Source organism: Emiliania huxleyi (genome assembly GCF_000372725.1).
Source record: "Emiliania huxleyi CCMP1516 unplaced genomic scaffold EMIHUscaffold_352, whole genome shotgun sequence".
In the NCBI taxonomy this organism is placed as follows: Eukaryota; Haptophyta; order Isochrysidales; family Noelaerhabdaceae; genus Emiliania; species Emiliania huxleyi.
The window spans coordinates 80,055-99,051 of record NW_005199343.1 but is presented as its reverse complement, the minus strand read 5'-3'; the positions used below and the strand labels follow the sequence as shown (position 1 = coordinate 99,051).

Below are 18,997 nucleotides of genomic sequence, written 5' to 3'. Positions count from 1 at the left end.
CGGTGGCGGCGGTGGTGCGGGGGATTGACAGGGGAGGCGGCGGGATTGACAGGGGATGGAGAGCCGCCTCGAACGCGGCACTGCCTTTGCCGGCGGCGCGCAGCCGGAGCCGCAGGCCACCCCTCCGCTGCTCCCCTTGTCCGAACAGCCTCGACTAGATCCCCGATCGGACGCCGCGCGTCTGAGACGCGGGCGCCTTGCGGGCAGAGCCCTTAGGCTTAGCCACCCTTTATCTTGCGCGGTCAAAACTACCGAATCCATACTTCCGGGCCTGGGTTCGGGCTCCGCCGTGCGTGTGGGGGTGCTGTCGGAAGTGCTTTGCGCACTTGGAGCACTTGGAGTGCAGTCATTAACCGCACATCCAGGGCCGGGGAGCTAAGAAGCGCACCCAGCGGGCCGGATGATTGGCATCGGGTTGCGGGCAAGAGAGCCCTAGCCCTGGGGGTGCGCGTTCGCAGGGCAAGGGCGCCGTAAAGTAAACACGGGTCTCCGAGGGTTAGCCCCGCGTACCGGGTTTCCCCTTAACTGCAGGACGCCCCCTCTACTCGGAGCTAATGAACACCACACTGCACGCCCCACACCACCGCTCTACACTCACTTGCGCAGACACTCGAGTAGACCCGCTGAGGGCTCACCCCTCGTCTTCCCAGGGTCCCGACCTTCCTTGATTCGCTCTCTTGCTCGTCTCCCGAGCGTTATGCGACGACCGGTATGGTCGTTTCCCTCGTTGTTGGTGTCGCTTTCTCCGCTGCCGCCCTTCGTCTTCGCCAGCTTCTCCCGGCTCCACCGCTTTTCGCGGGATTTTTTTCTTTTCTGGCCTTCTGCTCGCTCGTCGACGCGCCTTCTTCGCGCACTCTTGTTCGCCTGCACGCTCGAGTCGCCTTCCACCCCGGCAGCCGCGCAGCCTCGCACACCCGGATGGGCAAGAAGGGCGGGAGGGGCGGCCGCAAGGTTGGCGGCGGCGGCCGGCGCCACGCAAACAAGGACCACCGCCAGTCCGGCCTCAAGCACACCGTCAACAAGGGGCGGTGGGACGACATCTGCGCGCGACAGCTGGCGCCCGGTGTGGCGGAGAAGGTGCTCGCCGAAAAAACCGTGCCCGACCCAGACCTGCCAGGACTGGGGCAGTACTTTTGCATAGCTTGCAGGCACGCCGGACCCGCCCCGCCCTCGCGCCACGCGCGGCCGCCGCCTGGCCGTTTCCCGTTCCCGCGAGCCAGCGGTGGCAGCAGGGTGCTCACCACGTGCTCCGCGCCCCGCCGCCGCAGCAAGTACTGCATCTCCGCCCAGGCGCTGGCAGACCACCAGAGGACGCCGAAGCACAGGCGCGCCGAAACAGAGTCTCGACGCAGGCCCTAACCGCCTTCGTCGCTGATCTCCCGGCGTGCTCTCAGGCGACGAACAAAAACATTGACAACGGAGAAGATATACGATCATGCCGAGGCGAACGCTGGTGCCGGCCGCGGGTCCATAGACAACGGCTTGCAGGAGCGTGAGGGAATGGCGGTCGAGTGATGCACGCATGTGCAGTATTTGCACGGCGGCGCCGCTGTGCTGGGACGACGTGGGGCTGTGACCCATGCGATTTTGCGGCAACTTGCGGTGTGTACGGTCAACACGCCGGCGGGTCTCGTGTTGCGAGGAGTAGACGCCGGACACGGCTCCCTCTCCGGACTCCGCGCTTCGAGGAGATTGGCGCTGACCGCTGTGTAGAGCCGTTCCCGTACTGGCAGCGGTCGGCGTGTGCAGTGTCCCGACACGCGCCGCACCGCCGGTCACATGCGTATACGGTCGTCGCATGGTGATTGGCCGTACATTTCAGTCTTCACCCTGTCCCTAAATTCCTATGTGTGACGAGATTTTTTGCCCCCCCAAGGGCTCTCCCGTTTCTCTACATACATATCTAACCACGTACAAGGGCTGGGAGAACGGGCACTACCAGTACCACCGCAATAGCGCCGCCCTGGTGCGGTGTGCACTGGCCACTTCCGTTGCGCCGCCGGCCCAAGGCCAAGCGGTTGACTCCTCCCGACTGCCAGTCAGTCCGGGCTGCAACCGCACCGGCTGCCCTGCCCGGCAGGCGCTGCCGCGCCCCGCCGGCGCCAGGCCCCAAGCGCACACTCGCCCCGCGCACACGCTCCCAGCCGACTCCTTCCGCGCCACACACCGCAGAGGGGGCCTAAACACACACACACACACACACACGCCCACAGCGCATACGAGGGCGCGAAGGAATCAGAGAGACTCGCAGCAGGTTCAACAGCCAGGCCTAGCCGGGAGCTGGAGAGCTCTGCTCGGGCGCCCCTCCCGCCGCCGGCCCTCCCGCCGCCGCCCCTGCGGGCGCCGGCTCGGCCGCCGGCGCCCCTCTGGGCCCTCCGAAGGCGCGGTCGACGATCGCCTCAACGGGGTGATCGAACAGGACCGGCACCAGAGGTATGCACGCGATGCCGCAGCCGGTCGGCACCCAGCGCCGCCAGCCGAGGAGGTGGGGCGGGGACGCGTAGCCGAGCCTCGCGTGGAGGAGCACGTGCTGCGCCGCGTGCACGACCGAGTGGATGAACGCGGCAGGCAGCAGCATCGTCGCCACCGCCTGGAAGGTGGAGGCGTGCAGCACGGCGCGCCGAACGGCGCGGGCCGACGGCGTGAGATCGTGCACCTCGAAGCCGTGGATGACGACGTCCAGCGTCACGTAGAGCCACGAGACGAGATACGAGGCGCTCACCCATGCCGACGCCACGACCGGGCGCAGCGACTCGCCCAGCTCAGAGGTGAAGGCGGTGAGGCGATAGTGGGTGAGGAACCAGCGCAGCCGCCGCCGCAGCTCGACGCCAAGGGGCGGGAGCGGACGCGAGGGAGGCTCCGCCACCGGCTCCGGCGCGGCTCTGCAGAGCGTCTGATCGGGCGAGTCGTCCTGCGGCGGCAGCGCGCACCGACTCGGCACGGCGAGCAGAAGCAGCAGTAGGCGCCATTGTCGAGGCATGTGGAGAGTGGCGCGGCAGGACGCGCGGCGTCTCCTCGCTCTCGACCCGAGCGCGTGGCGCGCGCTCTGCCCGACCGAGCCGTCTATCTCACCACTCCCCAAAATAACGCGCCTGAGGAGAGCTGGGAATAGGACCGCCGCAAGCGGCGTGGCGTGGAGCGGTTGAGCATCCCTCCGGGGGCCCCTCTGCGCCGGGGAGGCGTTGTTGGAGGCTAGGACGCAAGAGCGTCTGTCGCCCTTTTCAAACTCGGGGCCCACTCCGCTACCTACGGGCTAGGCTACGGCCTACGCTCCGACCCGACCGAATTTGGAGGGCCTAAAAGTTTAAGGTCATTCACGGGTGTCCGCGGCCCACTGTGACCGCTGGTGGACAGTGACCGCCGCAAACCCTGTGTTCAGCTCCACGGTCGGATATTTTTGTAGGCACCGGAACGCAAGAAAAAAAACTAGAACAAAATAGTTGTTTGGTATTGCTAAAAATCTCTCTCTCTCTAAAAACTAGTATGTCTTCGAGTGAAAAGTAATCCGAGCAAACCCGCGGCCGCAATGAATTAACAGGGGCGGTTTTCGAGGGGGAATCTGGAGAATCTCGAATCTGGGAATCGGCTCACCACGGATCCCCACCTCATCGAAAAACTTTTCACTCCAAGACATACTAGTTTTTTAAGGTGATCTACAACCAAAAGATTTAGGGCCCTTAAGGCCGGATACGGGACCTTGAGGATTTCTCGTGTACTTTGAGGATTCTTCTCTGCTCCAAACTGCTCGTCGTGCTGACCGGCTGAACCGCCAATATTTACTGCATCGACAACCCCAGGCACTCGCGCGCAACATTTCTAGCTTGGGAAAAGAGAAAGCGCGCTGAAACGTAACAAATTCGGCCAAATTCGGCCGGCGGATGATCACGCGCAGCCGACCTGTTTGTTATGCTGACGCGACTCGGTCTGTTGCTCTTGTGAGTGTGCGGCGGATGTCGCACTCGCACCAAAGGATATGTGCACGCTGTCAGACCTTGTCGGCCGGCCCCGCCTGGTCGGCGGATCTCAGACACACTCTGAATCGCGGCAGTCAGCACCGCGCGACCTTCTTGGCGCCGGCGCGGCTGTTCTTGTTGGTGGGGCGATGGCTTTCGCGGGCAGTGCTGCTGCCCGGGCGGCCGCGCTGGAATCGCGACGGTCTGCTCCTGGCACGACCTCGGGGTCTAGCTGCGGCGCAGCGCCGTCTCCCCACAGGCTCGGAGTCCGTGTAGCGTCACGATGGTCGGATAGTGAAGGGCTCTCCGACAGTGAGGACGAGGACGCGTGGAGTGAATGTGGAGAGAACTCAGGCAGAAGCGATGGCAGCGAGGAAGAGGAAGAGTAGAGGGAGAAGAAGCCGAAGACGGCGGCGGAGGCGGAGGCAGCGAGGTCGGCGGCGAAGGCGAGGGCGGCACAAGCGGCGGCAGCAAAGGCGGAGGCAGAGGCGGCGAAGGCAGAGGCGGAGGCGGAGAAGGCAAAGTCCAAGGCGAAGGCAGCAAAGGAGCTGGCCGCCAGCAGCGATGGCAGTGACAGTGGGCGCAAGGCGGCAAAGAAGAAGAAGGAGGGCAAGAAGCCGGCGAGGAAGCCGGCGAGGAAGCCGGCAAGCAGCAGCAGCAGCAGTGACCGTGACAGCGATGCCAGGGAGAAAAAGAAGTTCCGCTCCACGGGGAAGGTTGATTGAGACGTGAAGCAGGGCGAACTCCTCGGCTCTTCACGGCGAACGGGATCCTTCGGGCCCTGTTCACGCGCGCGCGAGACGTGCAGACAGGGTTGCCAGGTGAGAGCGAATGGCGCGGTTCACGCCTCGCACAACCTAGAGAGAGAGATGCTCTTTGCATGGTGGGACATAAAGAGAGCGAGTACTTGAACTTGGGCGAGTAGGCCGTGCGGTCGTCGCTGCCGCGCGCGACCTTGCGCGTTTGTTTTTTGATGTTTTGTTTGACAGGAACGGAACACAACAACAAACAACACTCACACGTCATTTGGGGTTGTTTGTTTGTCCGTTGGAAGGAGAGAGAGTGGGAGAGAAAAACATGTTGTTCTCACATTTCCGGAAACGCAAAGAAATTTCTGGTCCTCTGGTTTGTTTCCCTCGCTCTGGGTTGCCGGAACAGGCCAACGTCAATTCTGTCCTTGCCAAGGAGCGAGAAAGCAGGTGTATATTATTTTTGCTTGGGCGGCCCTCATGATGAAATTCTGGAAAAACCTGACCGGCCCCTGCGGTGCCCCTACCTACCTACCTACCTACCTACCTTACTTATGGGAAACTAAAAAGAAAGCCGTCCGCTTGCTAGTACAGGCCGAGCACCCAAGGCTGGGCTCGGGGGGACACAGGCTAGCATGGCCGACGCACCGGCGGGGTCGGCCACCGTCGCTGACGACTCCGCCGCATTGGCTGCGGCCGTGCAGGGCGTCGGGGCAGGCGGCGCCCCTCCGGCGCCCGCTGCTGGCATCGCGCAGGCGCCGCCCACCGCTGCGGCGGGCTCATCTTCTCTTCCTTTTGCCGTGGCAGTGCCCGTCGGCGCCATAGTCGGGACGCTACCGAACAGCAAGAAACGGAAAGTCTCGCTCCGCCCCGACGGCACGCGATTCGAGATCGACGACGACGGGATCCGCGAGCCCTTTGTCATGAGGGGCGACGTGCCGTTCCACGACGTTGTCGGCTGCACCAAAGCGGAAGGGTTTACCAGTACGTCCGCCAGGCACGACCGTGCCCTTCTGCTCCACTGCCGCGCATGCCGCACGGCGCGGGAGAACGCCGCCAGGCGGGCTGAGGGGGCGGCGGCGGAGGCGGCTCGGAGGCAGGCGTCGGCGGCAGCGGCAGCGGCGGCGGCAGATGACGCCGAGGCACCACCGCCACCGCCGCCTGGAGAGCCGGGGGCCAAGCGCGGTAAGCTCGACTTCTTCTACAAGAAAGAGTCCGGTCCGCCGCCAGCACCGGCGCCATCGCCGGCGGCGAGCGGCGAGAGCGGCAGCGCGAGTGAGGGTGCCGACGGCGGCGCGCCCGCGCGCGCAGCCAAGGCTCCCACCGCAGCGGACGCACCGGCGGCAGCGGCGCCGGCGCCGGCGCAGTCACTCGCCGAGGAGGACGCCGCGGCCCGCGCCAAGCTGCGCCTCGAGCAGGGCGACAGCTTCGAGGCGGCGGTCGACCGTCACTTCTCCGCCATGGAGCTGGAGGTGCCATGGGGGGTGGGTGGCGAGGAGGCGGCGGTGCTCGCGATGGAGGCGGTCAAAGCACACGCGCAGTTGCTGCACCGGTGCCCCGGCTACACGCTGAATCTCGGCGGCAACCCCGTTGCGACGCACTACCCCTACGCCCGCCACCTCACGGAGAAGCCGCCGTGGACCATGCCAGACGAGGACGGCGTCGTGCGCGCGCGGCGGCTAGGGCCTGCCGAGCCGGGCTGCGATCAGCTGGTCACCATCGAGCTGGGCGAGAAGGAGGCGATGCCGTGCACCGCGTGCAGCAAGCTCGGCTCCCTGGTCAGGCTGCACGAGCTCGAGCGCAAGGCTGTGGATCCCGGGTTCAGCGCCACGACTGCTCACGACGCGTACCTGTCTCACGTCCAGATGTGTGAGCGGCGAGACACGCAGAAGGGGCGGCGGCACGCGGAGCACCTGTCGGGCCACACTGCGGGCCGCGCCGTCGACCGCGCCGTCAAGAACCGCGACTGCACCAAGCGCGTCTTCAAGCTCCTCACGGCCAACAAGCTGCCACGCGTGCACCAGCTCTTCTCGCAGGCGCTCAAGCGCGGCGCCACCTCCGAGATGATCGAAAAGCTCGTGACCAAGTACGTGAACGGCGAGTACGCGCCGCGCGGCTACGACCAGGAGGACTGCGACCGCTCGCTGCTCGCCCTCCGCCTCAGCGGCGGCCGGCTCCTCTACTCGCTGTCCAAGTCGAGCGGGCACGCGTCGCGCTCCTTTGTCTACCAGTGCGGCCGGCCGCTGCACCGCTTCCTCATCTGCCCCGCCGCGATCGAGGAGGCCATCGTGAGGGGCAACATGGAGCACTTCATCTTCTCCAAGCCGGCGTCGGGTCGCACGCTGTGGACGCTAATGGCGGACAACGTCGCAGTCGACGGGCGCCCCCGCTTCGCCCAGCAGCGCAACTGCATCTACGGCTTCTGCCGCGAGCACACTCCCGGCGGCGGCGCACCACTCTTCTTCAACAGTGCGGCGGACGCGATCAACCTCAAGGCGCAGTTCGAGGCTGGCACAGTCCACCTCGCCAAGGAGGCGCTCGTGGCGGCCCTTGCGCCCAACTCCAAGACGGAGTACCACTGCCGGCCGGTGGCGGCGCAGGGCTCGTGCTGCAAGGACACCAACTGGAAGCACCACCACAGCGTCATCGCGCTCATCGAGAAGGTCTGGTATGAGGACCCGCGCGGCTACGCGATGCGCGGCCCCATCTCCAACTCGGTGAGCGACGGCGCTGGCATCTTTCGCCAGGTGAGCTCGCCCAATCTCGCGCAATCTCGCGCAATCTCGCCTAATCTCGGTCCAATCTCGCTCGACTGTTCTCACCCCAGCCCCTCCCCCCATTCCCTAGTGTGCTGTGCAGCGGTACCAGCGGCTCCGGATGCCAGAGGGCAAGGTGCGCGACACCCTCGCGCAGTGCCCCCTCTTCGACTTGCTCTCCGGCCCGCACTGCATCACCGACGACACGGACTACAAGCACGATGGCAAGGGCTTCAAGCGCGCTCTGAAGGCGGTGGACCGGGGCGTCCAGATCGTTTCGCACACCTTCTACGCCGCCGACTGGCGCCGCATCTTCGCCGCCCTCGGCTACACCGAGAAGCAGATCAAGGAGATGCTCGAGCCCGACGACGAGCAGAACGTCGAGGCGATGGTGATGCTCTTCCAGGCGCTAGCCAAGCTGAGCGACGTGACGGCCGAGACGCTGAGCGGGGCGGGCCTCGGTGTGCCCGCTCTCCTAGGTGTCAAGGCGAAGGAGCTGCAGCTAATCGGCGCCATCGCGGCCTGCTACGTCTTCCTCTTCACGGCGAACGACAAGAGCATCCACGAGCATCTCGTCAACCTCGCCGAGCTGCAGTTCCTCCTCTTTGTGCTGTTTCGGCGCAACGGCACGAGCTTCCTCCCCGGCCAGAACTACTCCAACACCTCCTCCATGATTCGTGCCAAGTTCAAGTCGGTCGCACTTGCGCAGGCCGAGGGCATCACCGTCTACTACATCTTTCTCGACTGCGACGACCTGCTCGAGGGCTTCTTTGGCGTCCTGCGCACCATGTCCGGCACGCACTCCAACTTCGACATGCTGCAGCTGGAGGAGAAGGCGAGCGCCGCGATGCAGGTCTGCGAGATCTACACGCGGCGCCCCGAGTGGGATCGTGGCAGCCGCCGCCTCTCCGGCTCTCTCGACCACTGGAACACGCGCTCGTGGACCGGCTGCGTCGACCCTTCGAAGGTCAACGTGCCGCAGGCGTGGGCGGAGGGGATGGGGCGCGCGCGCGGTCGCTTCTGTGCGACTGGCCTCATCCCCACCGCCCAGGTCGACTTTGCCGCCATCGCGCGCGAGGTAGTCGGGGAGGGGGCGGGGGGGCACCCCACTGTGCTGATGCCGCGCGGGGTGCGCGTCGGCGCGCAGCTCCCCTCGACGTAGTAGTGTGGGGCGTGTGGTGCCTAAATTTCATGGTCACCACAAACACACACACACACACAAAGAGGCGGTTTCAATTCTTTTTCTTTGGGTTGGAAAATTCTTTGGGTTGGAGGGGCGGAGCAAAACGCGGAGCGCAGCTGGCGAGCGTAGCATGACAGAGCCGGAGGAGGATGCCACCCTCGAGCTCGAGGAGCAGCTGCCGCAGGAGGTGGCGCTCGCCGATGCCGAGGCGAACACAAAGGTCGACTCGATGCTGTACGACGTGCCTGACACGAATGGCACGGCGGTTCCCAAGGCGGCATTCTTGCGCGAGGTGTTCTCTGGCGCCTACGGAGCCAACCAACGCTTGTCGGCGGATCGGCTCAAACGCGTTGCAGGGATTGCTGCGCGCAAGCGGCCAGCCGAGGCGGAGGCGGCTGGCGGCGCGTTCCTCCACGAGAGCGTGCACCCCGACGACTCGGTCGCGGCGCTCGTCCCAATCTGGCACGCTCAAGGTGACCGTCGCTGTGGTGGAAGTGCATCGGCTGGACAAGGGCAACGGCGACAAGCGCGTCCCAGCCCTCGATGCAGCGGACCTCGCGGACGAGAAGGCGCTCGTCGTGGGGCGGGTGCTGCCGCTGGTCGTCAGCGAGGATGGTGCTTCCTGCACCTTCTACGAGGGAGGGTGGGGGGAGCAGGTCAGCGCGATTGCGCCCATGATCGTGCCGCTCGACTACGAGTGCGCAAAGGATGGCGACAAGCACACGCTGGTCTTCTCCTCGGACGACCTCAAGCACGCGCTGGACACGCTGGTGGACGCCAACAGCGAGCGGATGTCCAAGGTGCCCAAGACGTCGGTGTCGATGACATGCGTACCCTACGTCCACAACGGCTCGCCTCTCTTCGACTCGCCTTCTGGGGGCGAGCTGATCAATGAGACCACGGCAGCCAAGGAGGTTGCGTGCAGCATATGCAAGCAAGTGTGGCCGTCGCTTGAGATGCGGCAGCATATGGGCTTCCACATCCTGCACGAGCCCGCACGGCTCACGTCCGCCAACCCGTGCGGCTTCTGCGGCGGCGATGCCAGCCTCTGCCGCAGCTGGCTGGACACGACCGCCAAAACCACCAACCCCCGCACCAAGTGCGTGCTGCTAAAGGGCGTCGCGGGGCAGGAGCCGCTCAAGTACTCGCACGGTCACGCCAAGAAGATGTCCGCCCCCGCGCCCTGCACCAACCACTTGGTTGAGTGCGAGTTGTGCGAGCCCGAGCAGGGAGGGAAGCGGCCAGTGTTTTGGAGCTACAACTTGCGCGCCCACCATGCGGCGGCGCACCCCTCTCACCCGGTGCCCGCCGCTGCTCTGGTGGGGGATCTGGAGCGAGAGCTGGTGCGACAGGTTGGTGGGCTGCGCACTAAGGTCACCGCAGAGCAGAAGAGGAAGCTGTCGGCTGCCAATGCGCCTGCGCCTGCGGCGGCTGCGCCTGCTCCCGCCGCTACGGCGACCCCAGCGCCAGCCCCTGCGGCGGGCCCAGAGTAAGCCCGATTTCTTTTTTTGCTGTGAAAATTCCGGCGTGAAGACAGGGAAAAACCCGACGGAAGGGCCCAGACCTACCCTACCTACCCCGTCATGAGGGCCGCCCAAGCAAAAATAATATACACCTGGAGAAAGAAGAAAAAGAACTGCCTGCGCGCGCGACTTTCACCACCACGTGCAGCCCAACCCACAGTACAGGACCCACGGCACTTTTGCCGCCATGGTCAGCTTCACCGGCTGGGTGGCCCTCGCCACGTTTGTGGCGCAGAACACCGCCGCCGCGCTGCTGATGCGCTACGCGAAGACGCGCATGGAGCCGTACAACTCTGCAGTCGCCGTCCTGCTTCAGGAGGTCGCGCTCAAGCTGCCCATCTCGGTCGTGCTCTTCGCCGTCGAGTGCGGCGGCTTCGGCCAGATGGTGCAGAAGATCCGCCGCGACTTCAGCGAGCGGCCGCTGGAGTGGGCCCAGCTCTCCGTGCCCGCTCTCCTCTACCTCGTCACAAACATCTCCGTCTATGTCGGCTATGACAACTTGGAGGTGCCCTCGAGAGGCGCCGCCGGCGCTCGCGCGCGGCCCCGACGCGCCGAGCGCGCGCCTCGCATGCCCACAGGCCGCGCTCGGGATGGTTATGTACCAGAGCAAGATTGTCTTCACCGCCATCTTCTCGGTCACGCTGCTCAACAAGAAGATCTCAGTCAACCAGTGGTGCGGCGGCGGCGCGCCCGCTCGCGCGCTCTCGCCGGGCCGGCGCGTGAGGAACGCCGCTCTGCCCACAGGTGCGCCGTTTTCGTCCTCGTCCTCGGCGTCATCGCGGCGCAGGGCCTCCTCTTCCCGCAGCCCGCGCCAGAGGCGCACGCCCACCACGGGCACGGGCACGGCAAGCACGGCGGCGGCAGGAGCCTGGCGGCGGCGGCGGAGAAGAACCGGGTGGTGGGGATGGGCGCCTTCCTCCTCGCGGCCGTGTGCACCTCCTTCGCCTCCGTCTACTTTGAGAAGATGATCAAGTCGGACTCGAAGCCGTCGCTGTGGCTCCGCAACCTGCAGCTCGCAATGTACTCGGGTGAGGGGGGCAGGGGTAGGGCTGGTCGCTGCGCCTCTACCAACCTGCGGCCGGCCCGCGGCCCGCGCCCTCCCCTCCCTCCCGCCTCACCGGCCGGGTGGCCGAGCAGGCGTCATCGCCGTCGCCGGCCTCCTGATCAACGACTACGACGAGATTGCGAGGCAGGGCCCGCTGCACGGCTTCGGCTTCTGGACCTGGTGCGCGGTCCTCAACAACGCGCTGGGCAGGCTGCTCGTCGCTGTCATCATCAAGTGCGCTAGCACACGCCCCGAGCCCCGCTGGGCCCCGCTGGCCCCGCTGGCCCCCGCCCGGCGCGCCCACCCCGTGCATGCTTCGCCTGCTTCAGGTACGCCGACAACATCCTCCGCTCCTTCGCGCAGGGCCTCGCCATCGTCTCGGGCGCCGTGGGCTCGTACCTGCTCTTCGACTTTCAGATCACGGCGCAGTTCATGCTCGGCGTCGTGCTCGTCATCGGCGCCGTCTTTCTGTACGGAGCCCAGGCCAGCACACCCACCGAGCTGTGCGAGCAGCTGGCGCTCAGCTGCCTCGCGAGCGTCGCCCCCTCGCGAGGCGACAGCGCCCTCAGCGACGCCAGCGCGGACGCGCCGCTAAAGCCGGCTGCGTATGCGTCGGTGCAGCCAACGGAACCGCACACGGCAGACGAGGTGGAGGAGCCCTGACTGACCTCGCCAGGAGCTCGCCCGCCGGCGGTGGCCGCAACGGCAGCAACGCACCACGACCCCTGCAGTGCGGGCCACGCGACCCCCGCGCTGCATCCCCGCGCATGCCGCTGCGCCGATCAGCACGAGGTTTGTGTGCATGTGGTTGCAGGAGCTCGCCGCCGCGCGCCCCCCTACTGCTGCCTTGTGGACTCTACCTGTGTGTAATGGGGGGAGTTGATTGTGCTGACAAACAATGACGTGTGAGTGGTACACTTGTTTGGTATGCAAATCGATCTAAAAATATCTCTCATTGTGCTGCCCCTTTGAATGATATCCCGCTAGAAAACCCAACCCCAGCAGCAGGGCCAGGGGTAGGAATCCTGGGACCTAGCAGCCGAAACGCGAAAACCGACGGAGGCGGCGGGCCCGAGACTCTCTTTGCAAAAGAAACGGTACCGCGGCGCCGACTCTTTGATCGCGGTCTGCCGGAGTCACAGCAATGACGCTCAAGGCGGGCGAGGTCCGAGCGTACCTGCTCGCCAACGGCGTCACGAAAGCTCAGTACGACAAGGCGGAGGGGAGGGGCCTCTCGGGCTTGCAAGAGCTGGCGGAATCGGTGAACTGCACGCTCAAGGACGAGGAGACGGTGCGCATGGCTGTCGCGGCGGCCAGCGCAGAGAAGAAGGCGACGACTTCGGAAGCGGCCCTCACGCCGCTCACGGCGGAAGAGCGGAAACGCTTCGCAGCCGCGTTCGAGCACTTCGACAAGGACAAATCTGGGGAGCTTGACGTCAAGGAGTTTCGAAGCGCGATGCTCGACAGCGGGATGTGTCCTTACCCGTACGAGCAGGAGGAGCTTTTCAAGACGGCGGACATGGACGGCTCGGGCACCATCACCTTTGAGGAGTACTGCCACTTCATCCAAGTCTACCGCGCAAAGCAGAGCTGGTGGGAGCGCATGATGGAGTCGATGACGGACAAATTCATGCCCAAGCCCTCGTACCTCACCAAGACAGCGGCCAGCGCCGCGGAGCTGCATTAAGCACCGGCGACATGCACCCGCTGCAGCGGCGGTCGCAAGCGCGGTCCCGTGCCGTCTTTGGCGCGCGGTCCGTTGTGCGGCCACGCGGTGGGAGCTCATCGCTCTGCGAGCTCGACCCGGCACGAGAACCCGCGGTCTGAAGCCCTCTCTCCGTTGATAGTGTCTGTCTCCATCTCCGCGTCCGAGAGCTCCACGCGCGCTCTCTCTTATTTCTCTCTCTCGTCTCTGTCTGTGTATTCGTAACACTTAACTTTTGTCGTGCGGACGAGTCGTGGCGAGACTCTCGCGCTGCACGCGCTGGGACGTGCGCACGTGGGACCTGGGTCTGCCCGCCTCGGCGCCTGTCCGCTCCGCTGGCGTTGAGCCATCGCGGCGGCCAACGAACGCACAAGTTTAAAGTATTTCGCCCTTTCCGCAAGTGCCAAGACCCTGTGACGTACGCGCGGATACTCTCTATACACGCGGTGACCGCGTTCTACTCTCGCTCTCGTCTCGCGTGCGCCAGGGGAAGAGACTCACACACCACTCACCACACACCAGTGTCTCTGCTAGCTCAACTTCTAGCTCTCAGGACGCGGGACCTGGCGCCTCGCCGTCCCCGTCGGCGCCTTCACTAACGGCGCTATCCGCATCGACGTCGATCTCTACCCGGCGGCCACGCTCATCGTAGTTGGGGTCGTCCCGCTTCGACCGCGCGTCCAGCACGGCCTGCACGTAGCCGACGCCCAAGCCGAGGGCGGTGCCGACGAGGAGCAAGGTGAGCTCGTCCTGCTGGAAGATCGGGTGCAAGAGGCCCTCGAACTCGCGCGGCGAGAGGCGGCGCAGGTTGGTCTTGAGCGTGTCCTGCTGGGCGCGACGGAATCAGCGCTGCGCCGGAGCCCACGGGGTGCCATGCGGGAGGGGCGCGGTGCGAGGGAGTCGGCGGCGGAGGGAGTCGGCGGCGGAGGTGCGCGTGTGGCCGCGGGCGGTACCGCCTTGAGGCAGAGGGCTCGATGTGCTCTCGGCGTGCTCTCGGCGTGCTCTCGGCGTGCTCTCGGTGCGGCGCCTTGAGGTCGAGGGCTCCGTCGATGTAGCCGTGGGCGAGCGGCAGCTCGCGCGGCAGCAGCTGCAGGATGCGCTCCGAAGCGCGCTCCTCGAGGCCACGCCAGTGCGCTGCGCCTCCGAACGCCGTCGGGTCTGAGCCGCTGTAGACGACAGCCTGAGCGAGGGCGAGCGGCGCAAGGGCTGTCCGGGCGTGGTGCGGGAGAGGCGGCGGGTGCGTGTGCTGGCTTACCGCGGCGCCGGACATGAACTCGGAGGTGCGAGCCCGGAGGAGCGCGGCGAACTTTGGACCCCCCGAGCCGTGCAGCACGCTGTCCCAGATCGACTCGGAGGAGAGGAGCTTCTCCGTCATCGCCTGCGTGCGATGAGGGGTGTCACGCCGCTCCTGGGTGGCTCTGCCTCAGCACCGCAGGGCGCGCCTCCGCAAACTCCTCGGACACCTCGTGCTGCCGCTTCAGGAAGAGACCTAGGGAGAGGCGTCGCCGCAGTGCGTCCTCCCGCGCCACCCGCGCGGCCTCCCAACGCCGGGAGCCACCCACGCCGGGAGCCACCTTGCACGACCCTCGGCCCGAACTAGCCCTAACCCTAACCCTAGGAGCCACCTTGCACGACCCACGGCCCGAACCGCGTGGGCTCGACGGGCTCGAAGATGAGCTTGAGCGCGAGCCAGTTGGTCAGATAGCCGACCACCGCGCCGCCGACGGCGAGGGTCCACGCGCGCTCGTACAGGAGCCAGATCAGCATCTGCACGACGCCTGGTGGCGGCGGGTCGGGGGCGTGCGAGAGAGGCGGCGGCCCCGGGAGCTCGGCAGAGCGGCACGAAGCGTCCGCACGCTACCCTGTGGGAGGCTCACCGAGTGCGCAGCCAAACGAGAAGCCAGAGTTGACGAGGAACGCGAGCTCCGCCTGGAAGGGGGGAGGGGGGAGGGCTTGGGAGGGGGAGGCCGCCCCGCCGCGCCACGTGCGGCGGCCGCGCCTTGCCGCAGCGCTGGAAGAGGTCGATGAGCAGCTGCTTCTCGCGCACCATCCCGCCAACCTAATCACTCCCACACTTCATCATTCAATCGGTCATGCAGATCCTTCTCGCGCGCCGCCCGCCGACCACGATCTCGTCGAAGTCGACCAGCTGCCGCACGCTCGCCTGATCGCGCGCGGGTGGGGCTTACGCACCGCAGAGGGGCCGGCGCGCCCCGCGCATGCCTCGCCTGCATGTCGCGAGTGAGGCCCGCGACGAACCGGTGCCGGAGCGCAAGCAGCTCCGCCTGCCGAGATCACCCGAGATCACCCGAGGTCACCCGAGGTCACCCGAGGTCACCCGAGAGTACGCGGTGGCGTGGACGAGAGCTCCGCCTGCTGCGCCGGATCGAGGCCCCGCAGGACGGCCTTCCCCGCGCCGACGACGCCTTGCGCGGCGCCCGCGGGCGCTATGTCGGCCACGATGTCTTCGGCGATCCGGTCGACGCCTGGCACGGGACGGGTGGCACCTTTCGCACAGCGCCGAGCACAGCCGCGACTAGCTCTGTGCTGCAGCCGCACCGGGCCCGAGCAGCGAGGCGAGCTTCCCCGGGGAGAGGCGCCGGAAGACCACCTCGACGTCGACCAGCTTGTTGGTGACCAAGTCAGTGATGCGCGCCGCCATCTCGCCCGCCTTTGCTGGCACGATCCCCTGCCATCCGATCCAGCCCAGAGGCTGGTTCGGGTACGTGCGGAGCCGCAGCCCTCCAAACTCGACGGGGTAAAAGATCATGTCCACGGCAACCTTGTTGGTGAGCCAGCCGACGGCGCCCGCAAAGAGCGGAATCGTCAGGTACTGCCACCAGCGCGAGCAGAACCGGCGCGCCGCCGCGGACAAGGCGAGCGTCAGCGCAGCACGGCGCTTACCGTTCCGCCACAACCGGACCGCCGACCAAGCTGGCCAGCAGACGGCGAGCGTCTGGAGCAAGAGCAGGCCGAGCCGGCCGCCGCGACCCGCCACGGCTAGAGCCGCAAAGGCGCCGCCGACGACAGCCGACCGAACCAGCCCACGACCTGCTGCGCCGTTGGCGGCGGACAGGAGCGGCGGACCGCCCGCTCGCTGCCAACGGACCGCGAGCGGCTGGCCAGCCAGCAGCGGCGTTGCGGCGGTTTTGGTCACCAGCGTTCGTGGCGCGAATGATGGATGGCAGCGGGCACCGCTTGCGACGTGTGGCGTCGGCGATAAGGCGAGTGCAGCGGCGAGCACGCTCGCGCCGATCACCGACATATGTGTGGGCTGCGCGACCGGTTGCACGCGCGCGTCGAGAACCGACTCAAGAGCGAGCGCCAGAAAAGAATTTTATCACGGGGCACGCTGCCCGCACTCATCACGGACTCCATACCCGAAAGAAAGAGAGGGGAGCTCGCGGGAGAGGTGACGAGTGAACTACAGGTAGTGGGGAAGGCAGCCTCGATGGCCATACAGACATGGATGCGAAACAACGACAAGACCAAGGCACGGGCAGAGGAATTCGGGCAGAGGAACGAGAGAAGAACATAGGGTGGATAAAGCGCCTGTTCACGGCATGGAGGGTGAGCCACACCGAACGTACCAAGCGAAGAGCCGAGCGGAAGGAAGCCGGGGAAGACGACTCCGAGGAGGACGAACCAGTGGAAATCCAGTTGTCAGCCGTCACGATGCACCCGAAGGGGACCCCAGCGCCGGCATCATCCGTGGAGGCACAAGTGTTCGAAGAGAGAGTGGACCTGAGCAACGATATGACTGGGCGGCAAATGATAGCAGTGGGCGTCAGAAGACTCGTCCTTGCTCGAGGAGAGCTCGATAGACTCGAGGGGTCAGGATATGCAGCGAGGAGGGCGGAGCTGCGCCGAGCAGCGAGAGCAAGGAAGCGGCAGGCGGCGGCGCCGTCGCAGGACGAGGCAGAGGAGAGCGACGCGACAGAGGAAGAAGCGACAAGGGAGACCACGACGAGAAGGGGGCGACCGCGAGGTGGCACGAAGGTTGAAGCGAGAATCGGAGAAGGACTGCGAAGAGAGATAGGAAGAGGCGGACGCCCAAGGGTGGGCGACGGCTAGCGCACCACACCCCTCTCCTTAAAATCCCTGTGTGGTGGCGGCGTGCCGTCCTCCCAAGTCCCATCCCTCCCTTGGGTTGCCCGTTTTCTTTCTTTCTTTACTGGGCACGGGACTGGCTCGAGAAAAGAATTTTCAACGCCATGGCCTCGCACAACACTGGGCACGGGGCTGGCGCGCACTGGCACAAACCCTTGAGACAGCATGTCTCTGCTCGTCTTCCTGCTCCTCGCTCGGCCGGGCGGTGGCACGGGTGGTGCGGAGGCGTCGCCGCCGCGCTTGCGCGCGCGCGGGGCGGCGCCGGAGCCCACCTGCTGGCACCGCCACGGCGCGACGCCCGGGGCGGGACGCGGGGTCGAGAAGACTCAGGGCGAGGCTTCAATGCAGCTCCACAACGAGCATTCTGACGCCGAGAAGCTCTCTGGCGACGAGCAGCGGCGGAGAGGCCTGGGCGATCGGGCCGATTCGGCGGCGCGCGGCGCGCAGGCACCCCACCCGCCCACGGCCGCAGCGGCGTGGCTGGCGAGAACTGCCCTCGCCTTCTCGGCGAGAATGGCGAAACTCTCCTCGCACTCCTACTTCCAAAACAGCGACTCTCGCGCGAGGCGCGTGCGCGCGGCCGCGCGTGGCACGATTGGCCCCTCAGGCGCGCTCGATGCCCAGCCCCGCGGCGCGCGCGCGCCGTGCAAGCTGGACATCAAGCTACGACATGGGCGTGCTCTGCTCCCTTCGGCGTCGAATCTCACGCTTCTTGATCAATTTCGGCGTTCGGATTACGTCGAAAAAGAGAAGTCCCTCACTTTGTCGCAGGCCCACTAGGAGGCTGGGTTGTCGCAGAAGGTCCGTGCCCCACGATGGTTCAAGCCGTCGAGCCGAGTTGACTCTTGGGGCATGGGTGCACATGTACATGTAGCTGGCTGCGAAGGGGCGGAAAATCAAAGTGGCCGCCGTGAGTGAATGACGCCTCAGGGGCAGGCTGTGGCATGTGCTCTATAGCCTGAGAGGTCGTGTGGGGCGAGGCACACATGTACATGTCCTCGGAGTGTTCTGGCCAAAGTTCAACGTTTATCGACAAAACTTTCAGGAAGGGATTGTCGATGCAAACGGAAGGCTCGAACGTGCTCGAAGAGACCGACTGGACCCATTGTTCAGATCTTTCGGCTCGATTGGGGTTGTGCTCGCACACGCCAGGCGCCCAGGTGGTGGCTGACATATAGGGTGCAAGACTTGTCCATGGCAGCGTACACGTTGGAGCTGCCATGGTGGTCGACGCTGTCATGCCGCTGGTGGTGTCGGCCGCGGCGATGCAATAGTCGAGGCCATACTGGCCGGAGGATAAGCCATATTCGATAGCGGTCCCGCCGTAGCTCGCGCATAGAAGCAGGAAGCTAGGCAGAGGCCGCATCGCGTCCGCTGTATACAAGTTTGATCCAAAACAACCACACAAGTTTGGTTCTACTAATATCGCGCGCGGATAAAACGCTAATATCGCGCGCGGATAAAACGCGCGCGCCGCCATGGTGGCGGAATATAGTGTTAATGCCCGGGAAGCACCCGTTGAAGCCAGCCCCTTCAGCCGCCGTGTGGTATGCTGTGGAGCAGGTCACAGGAAGCCCCGGAGGGATATGAGTCGAAGGACGTATCGCGTGGCACGTCTTTTGGCAACCCAGTCGCGCTACCTTTCGGCACGCACAACAGAACGGCGTATGGGACGGCTGTGGAGGCCTTTGACGCGATCTGCAAGTACGTTACGGAGAACGCGACGGGGGGGGGCCGCTCAAGGAGTGTCTAGAATAGGTTACTATTCACGATTAGTGCTCTGAATAGTGAGGTTGCAAAACCAATCAGACCTGAATAGAGGCACTCACAAGCTATTCAACTCGTGACTACAATGACGAGCTCTGACCCTCCATTCATGAATCTATTCAAGATGCATGCGCTCTCCCGGCGCCCTTCGGCACTCCGCTCTCGATCACTACGGCTAGTTGCTGCCAGCCTGCACCACGTAGCCC

The 18,997-nt window shown here is 65.6% G+C and overlaps 4 protein-coding genes across 4 annotated transcripts; 2 read left to right on the top strand and 2 right to left on the bottom strand.

Moving 5' to 3' along the window:
- Positions 1-1,874: 1,874 nt before the first annotated feature.
- On the bottom strand, positions 1,875-3,049 carry EMIHUDRAFT_444699 (Hypothetical protein). The gene has a single exon (XM_005772714.1). It carries the CDS (start codon positions 2,978-2,980, stop codon positions 2,270-2,272), a length of 711 nt encoding a protein of 236 aa, XP_005772771.1. The 5' UTR covers positions 2,981-3,049; the 3' UTR covers positions 1,875-2,269.
- Positions 3,050-10,351: 7,302 nt separating this feature from the next.
- Positions 10,352-11,872, top strand: EMIHUDRAFT_75222 (hypothetical protein; the record flags this gene model as incomplete). Its single annotated transcript, XM_005772713.1, has 5 exons — positions 10,352-10,669; positions 10,743-10,883; positions 11,015-11,192; positions 11,302-11,443; positions 11,539-11,872. The coding sequence occupies 5 exons, from the start codon at positions 10,352-10,354 to the stop codon at positions 11,870-11,872; spliced, it is 1,113 nt and encodes a 370-aa protein (XP_005772770.1).
- Positions 11,873-12,353: 481 nt separating this feature from the next.
- EMIHUDRAFT_242151 (hypothetical protein) lies at positions 12,354-12,896 on the top strand (the record flags this gene model as incomplete). The annotated part of the gene is made up of 1 exon (XM_005772712.1): positions 12,354-12,896. One exon carries the CDS (start codon positions 12,354-12,356, stop codon positions 12,894-12,896), a length of 543 nt encoding a protein of 180 aa, XP_005772769.1.
- Positions 12,897-13,295: 399 nt separating this feature from the next.
- On the bottom strand, positions 13,296-16,179 carry EMIHUDRAFT_469968 (hypothetical protein; the record flags this gene model as incomplete). The annotated part of the gene is made up of 10 exons (XM_005772711.1): positions 13,296-13,739; positions 13,780-14,094; positions 14,170-14,292; positions 14,345-14,403; positions 14,540-14,692; positions 14,792-14,843; positions 14,899-14,973; positions 15,040-15,078; positions 15,318-15,400; positions 15,474-16,179. The coding sequence occupies 10 exons, from the start codon at positions 16,177-16,179 to the stop codon at positions 13,464-13,466; spliced, it is 1,881 nt and encodes a 626-aa protein (XP_005772768.1). The 3' UTR covers positions 13,296-13,463.
- Positions 16,180-18,997: the final 2,818 nt, after the last annotated feature.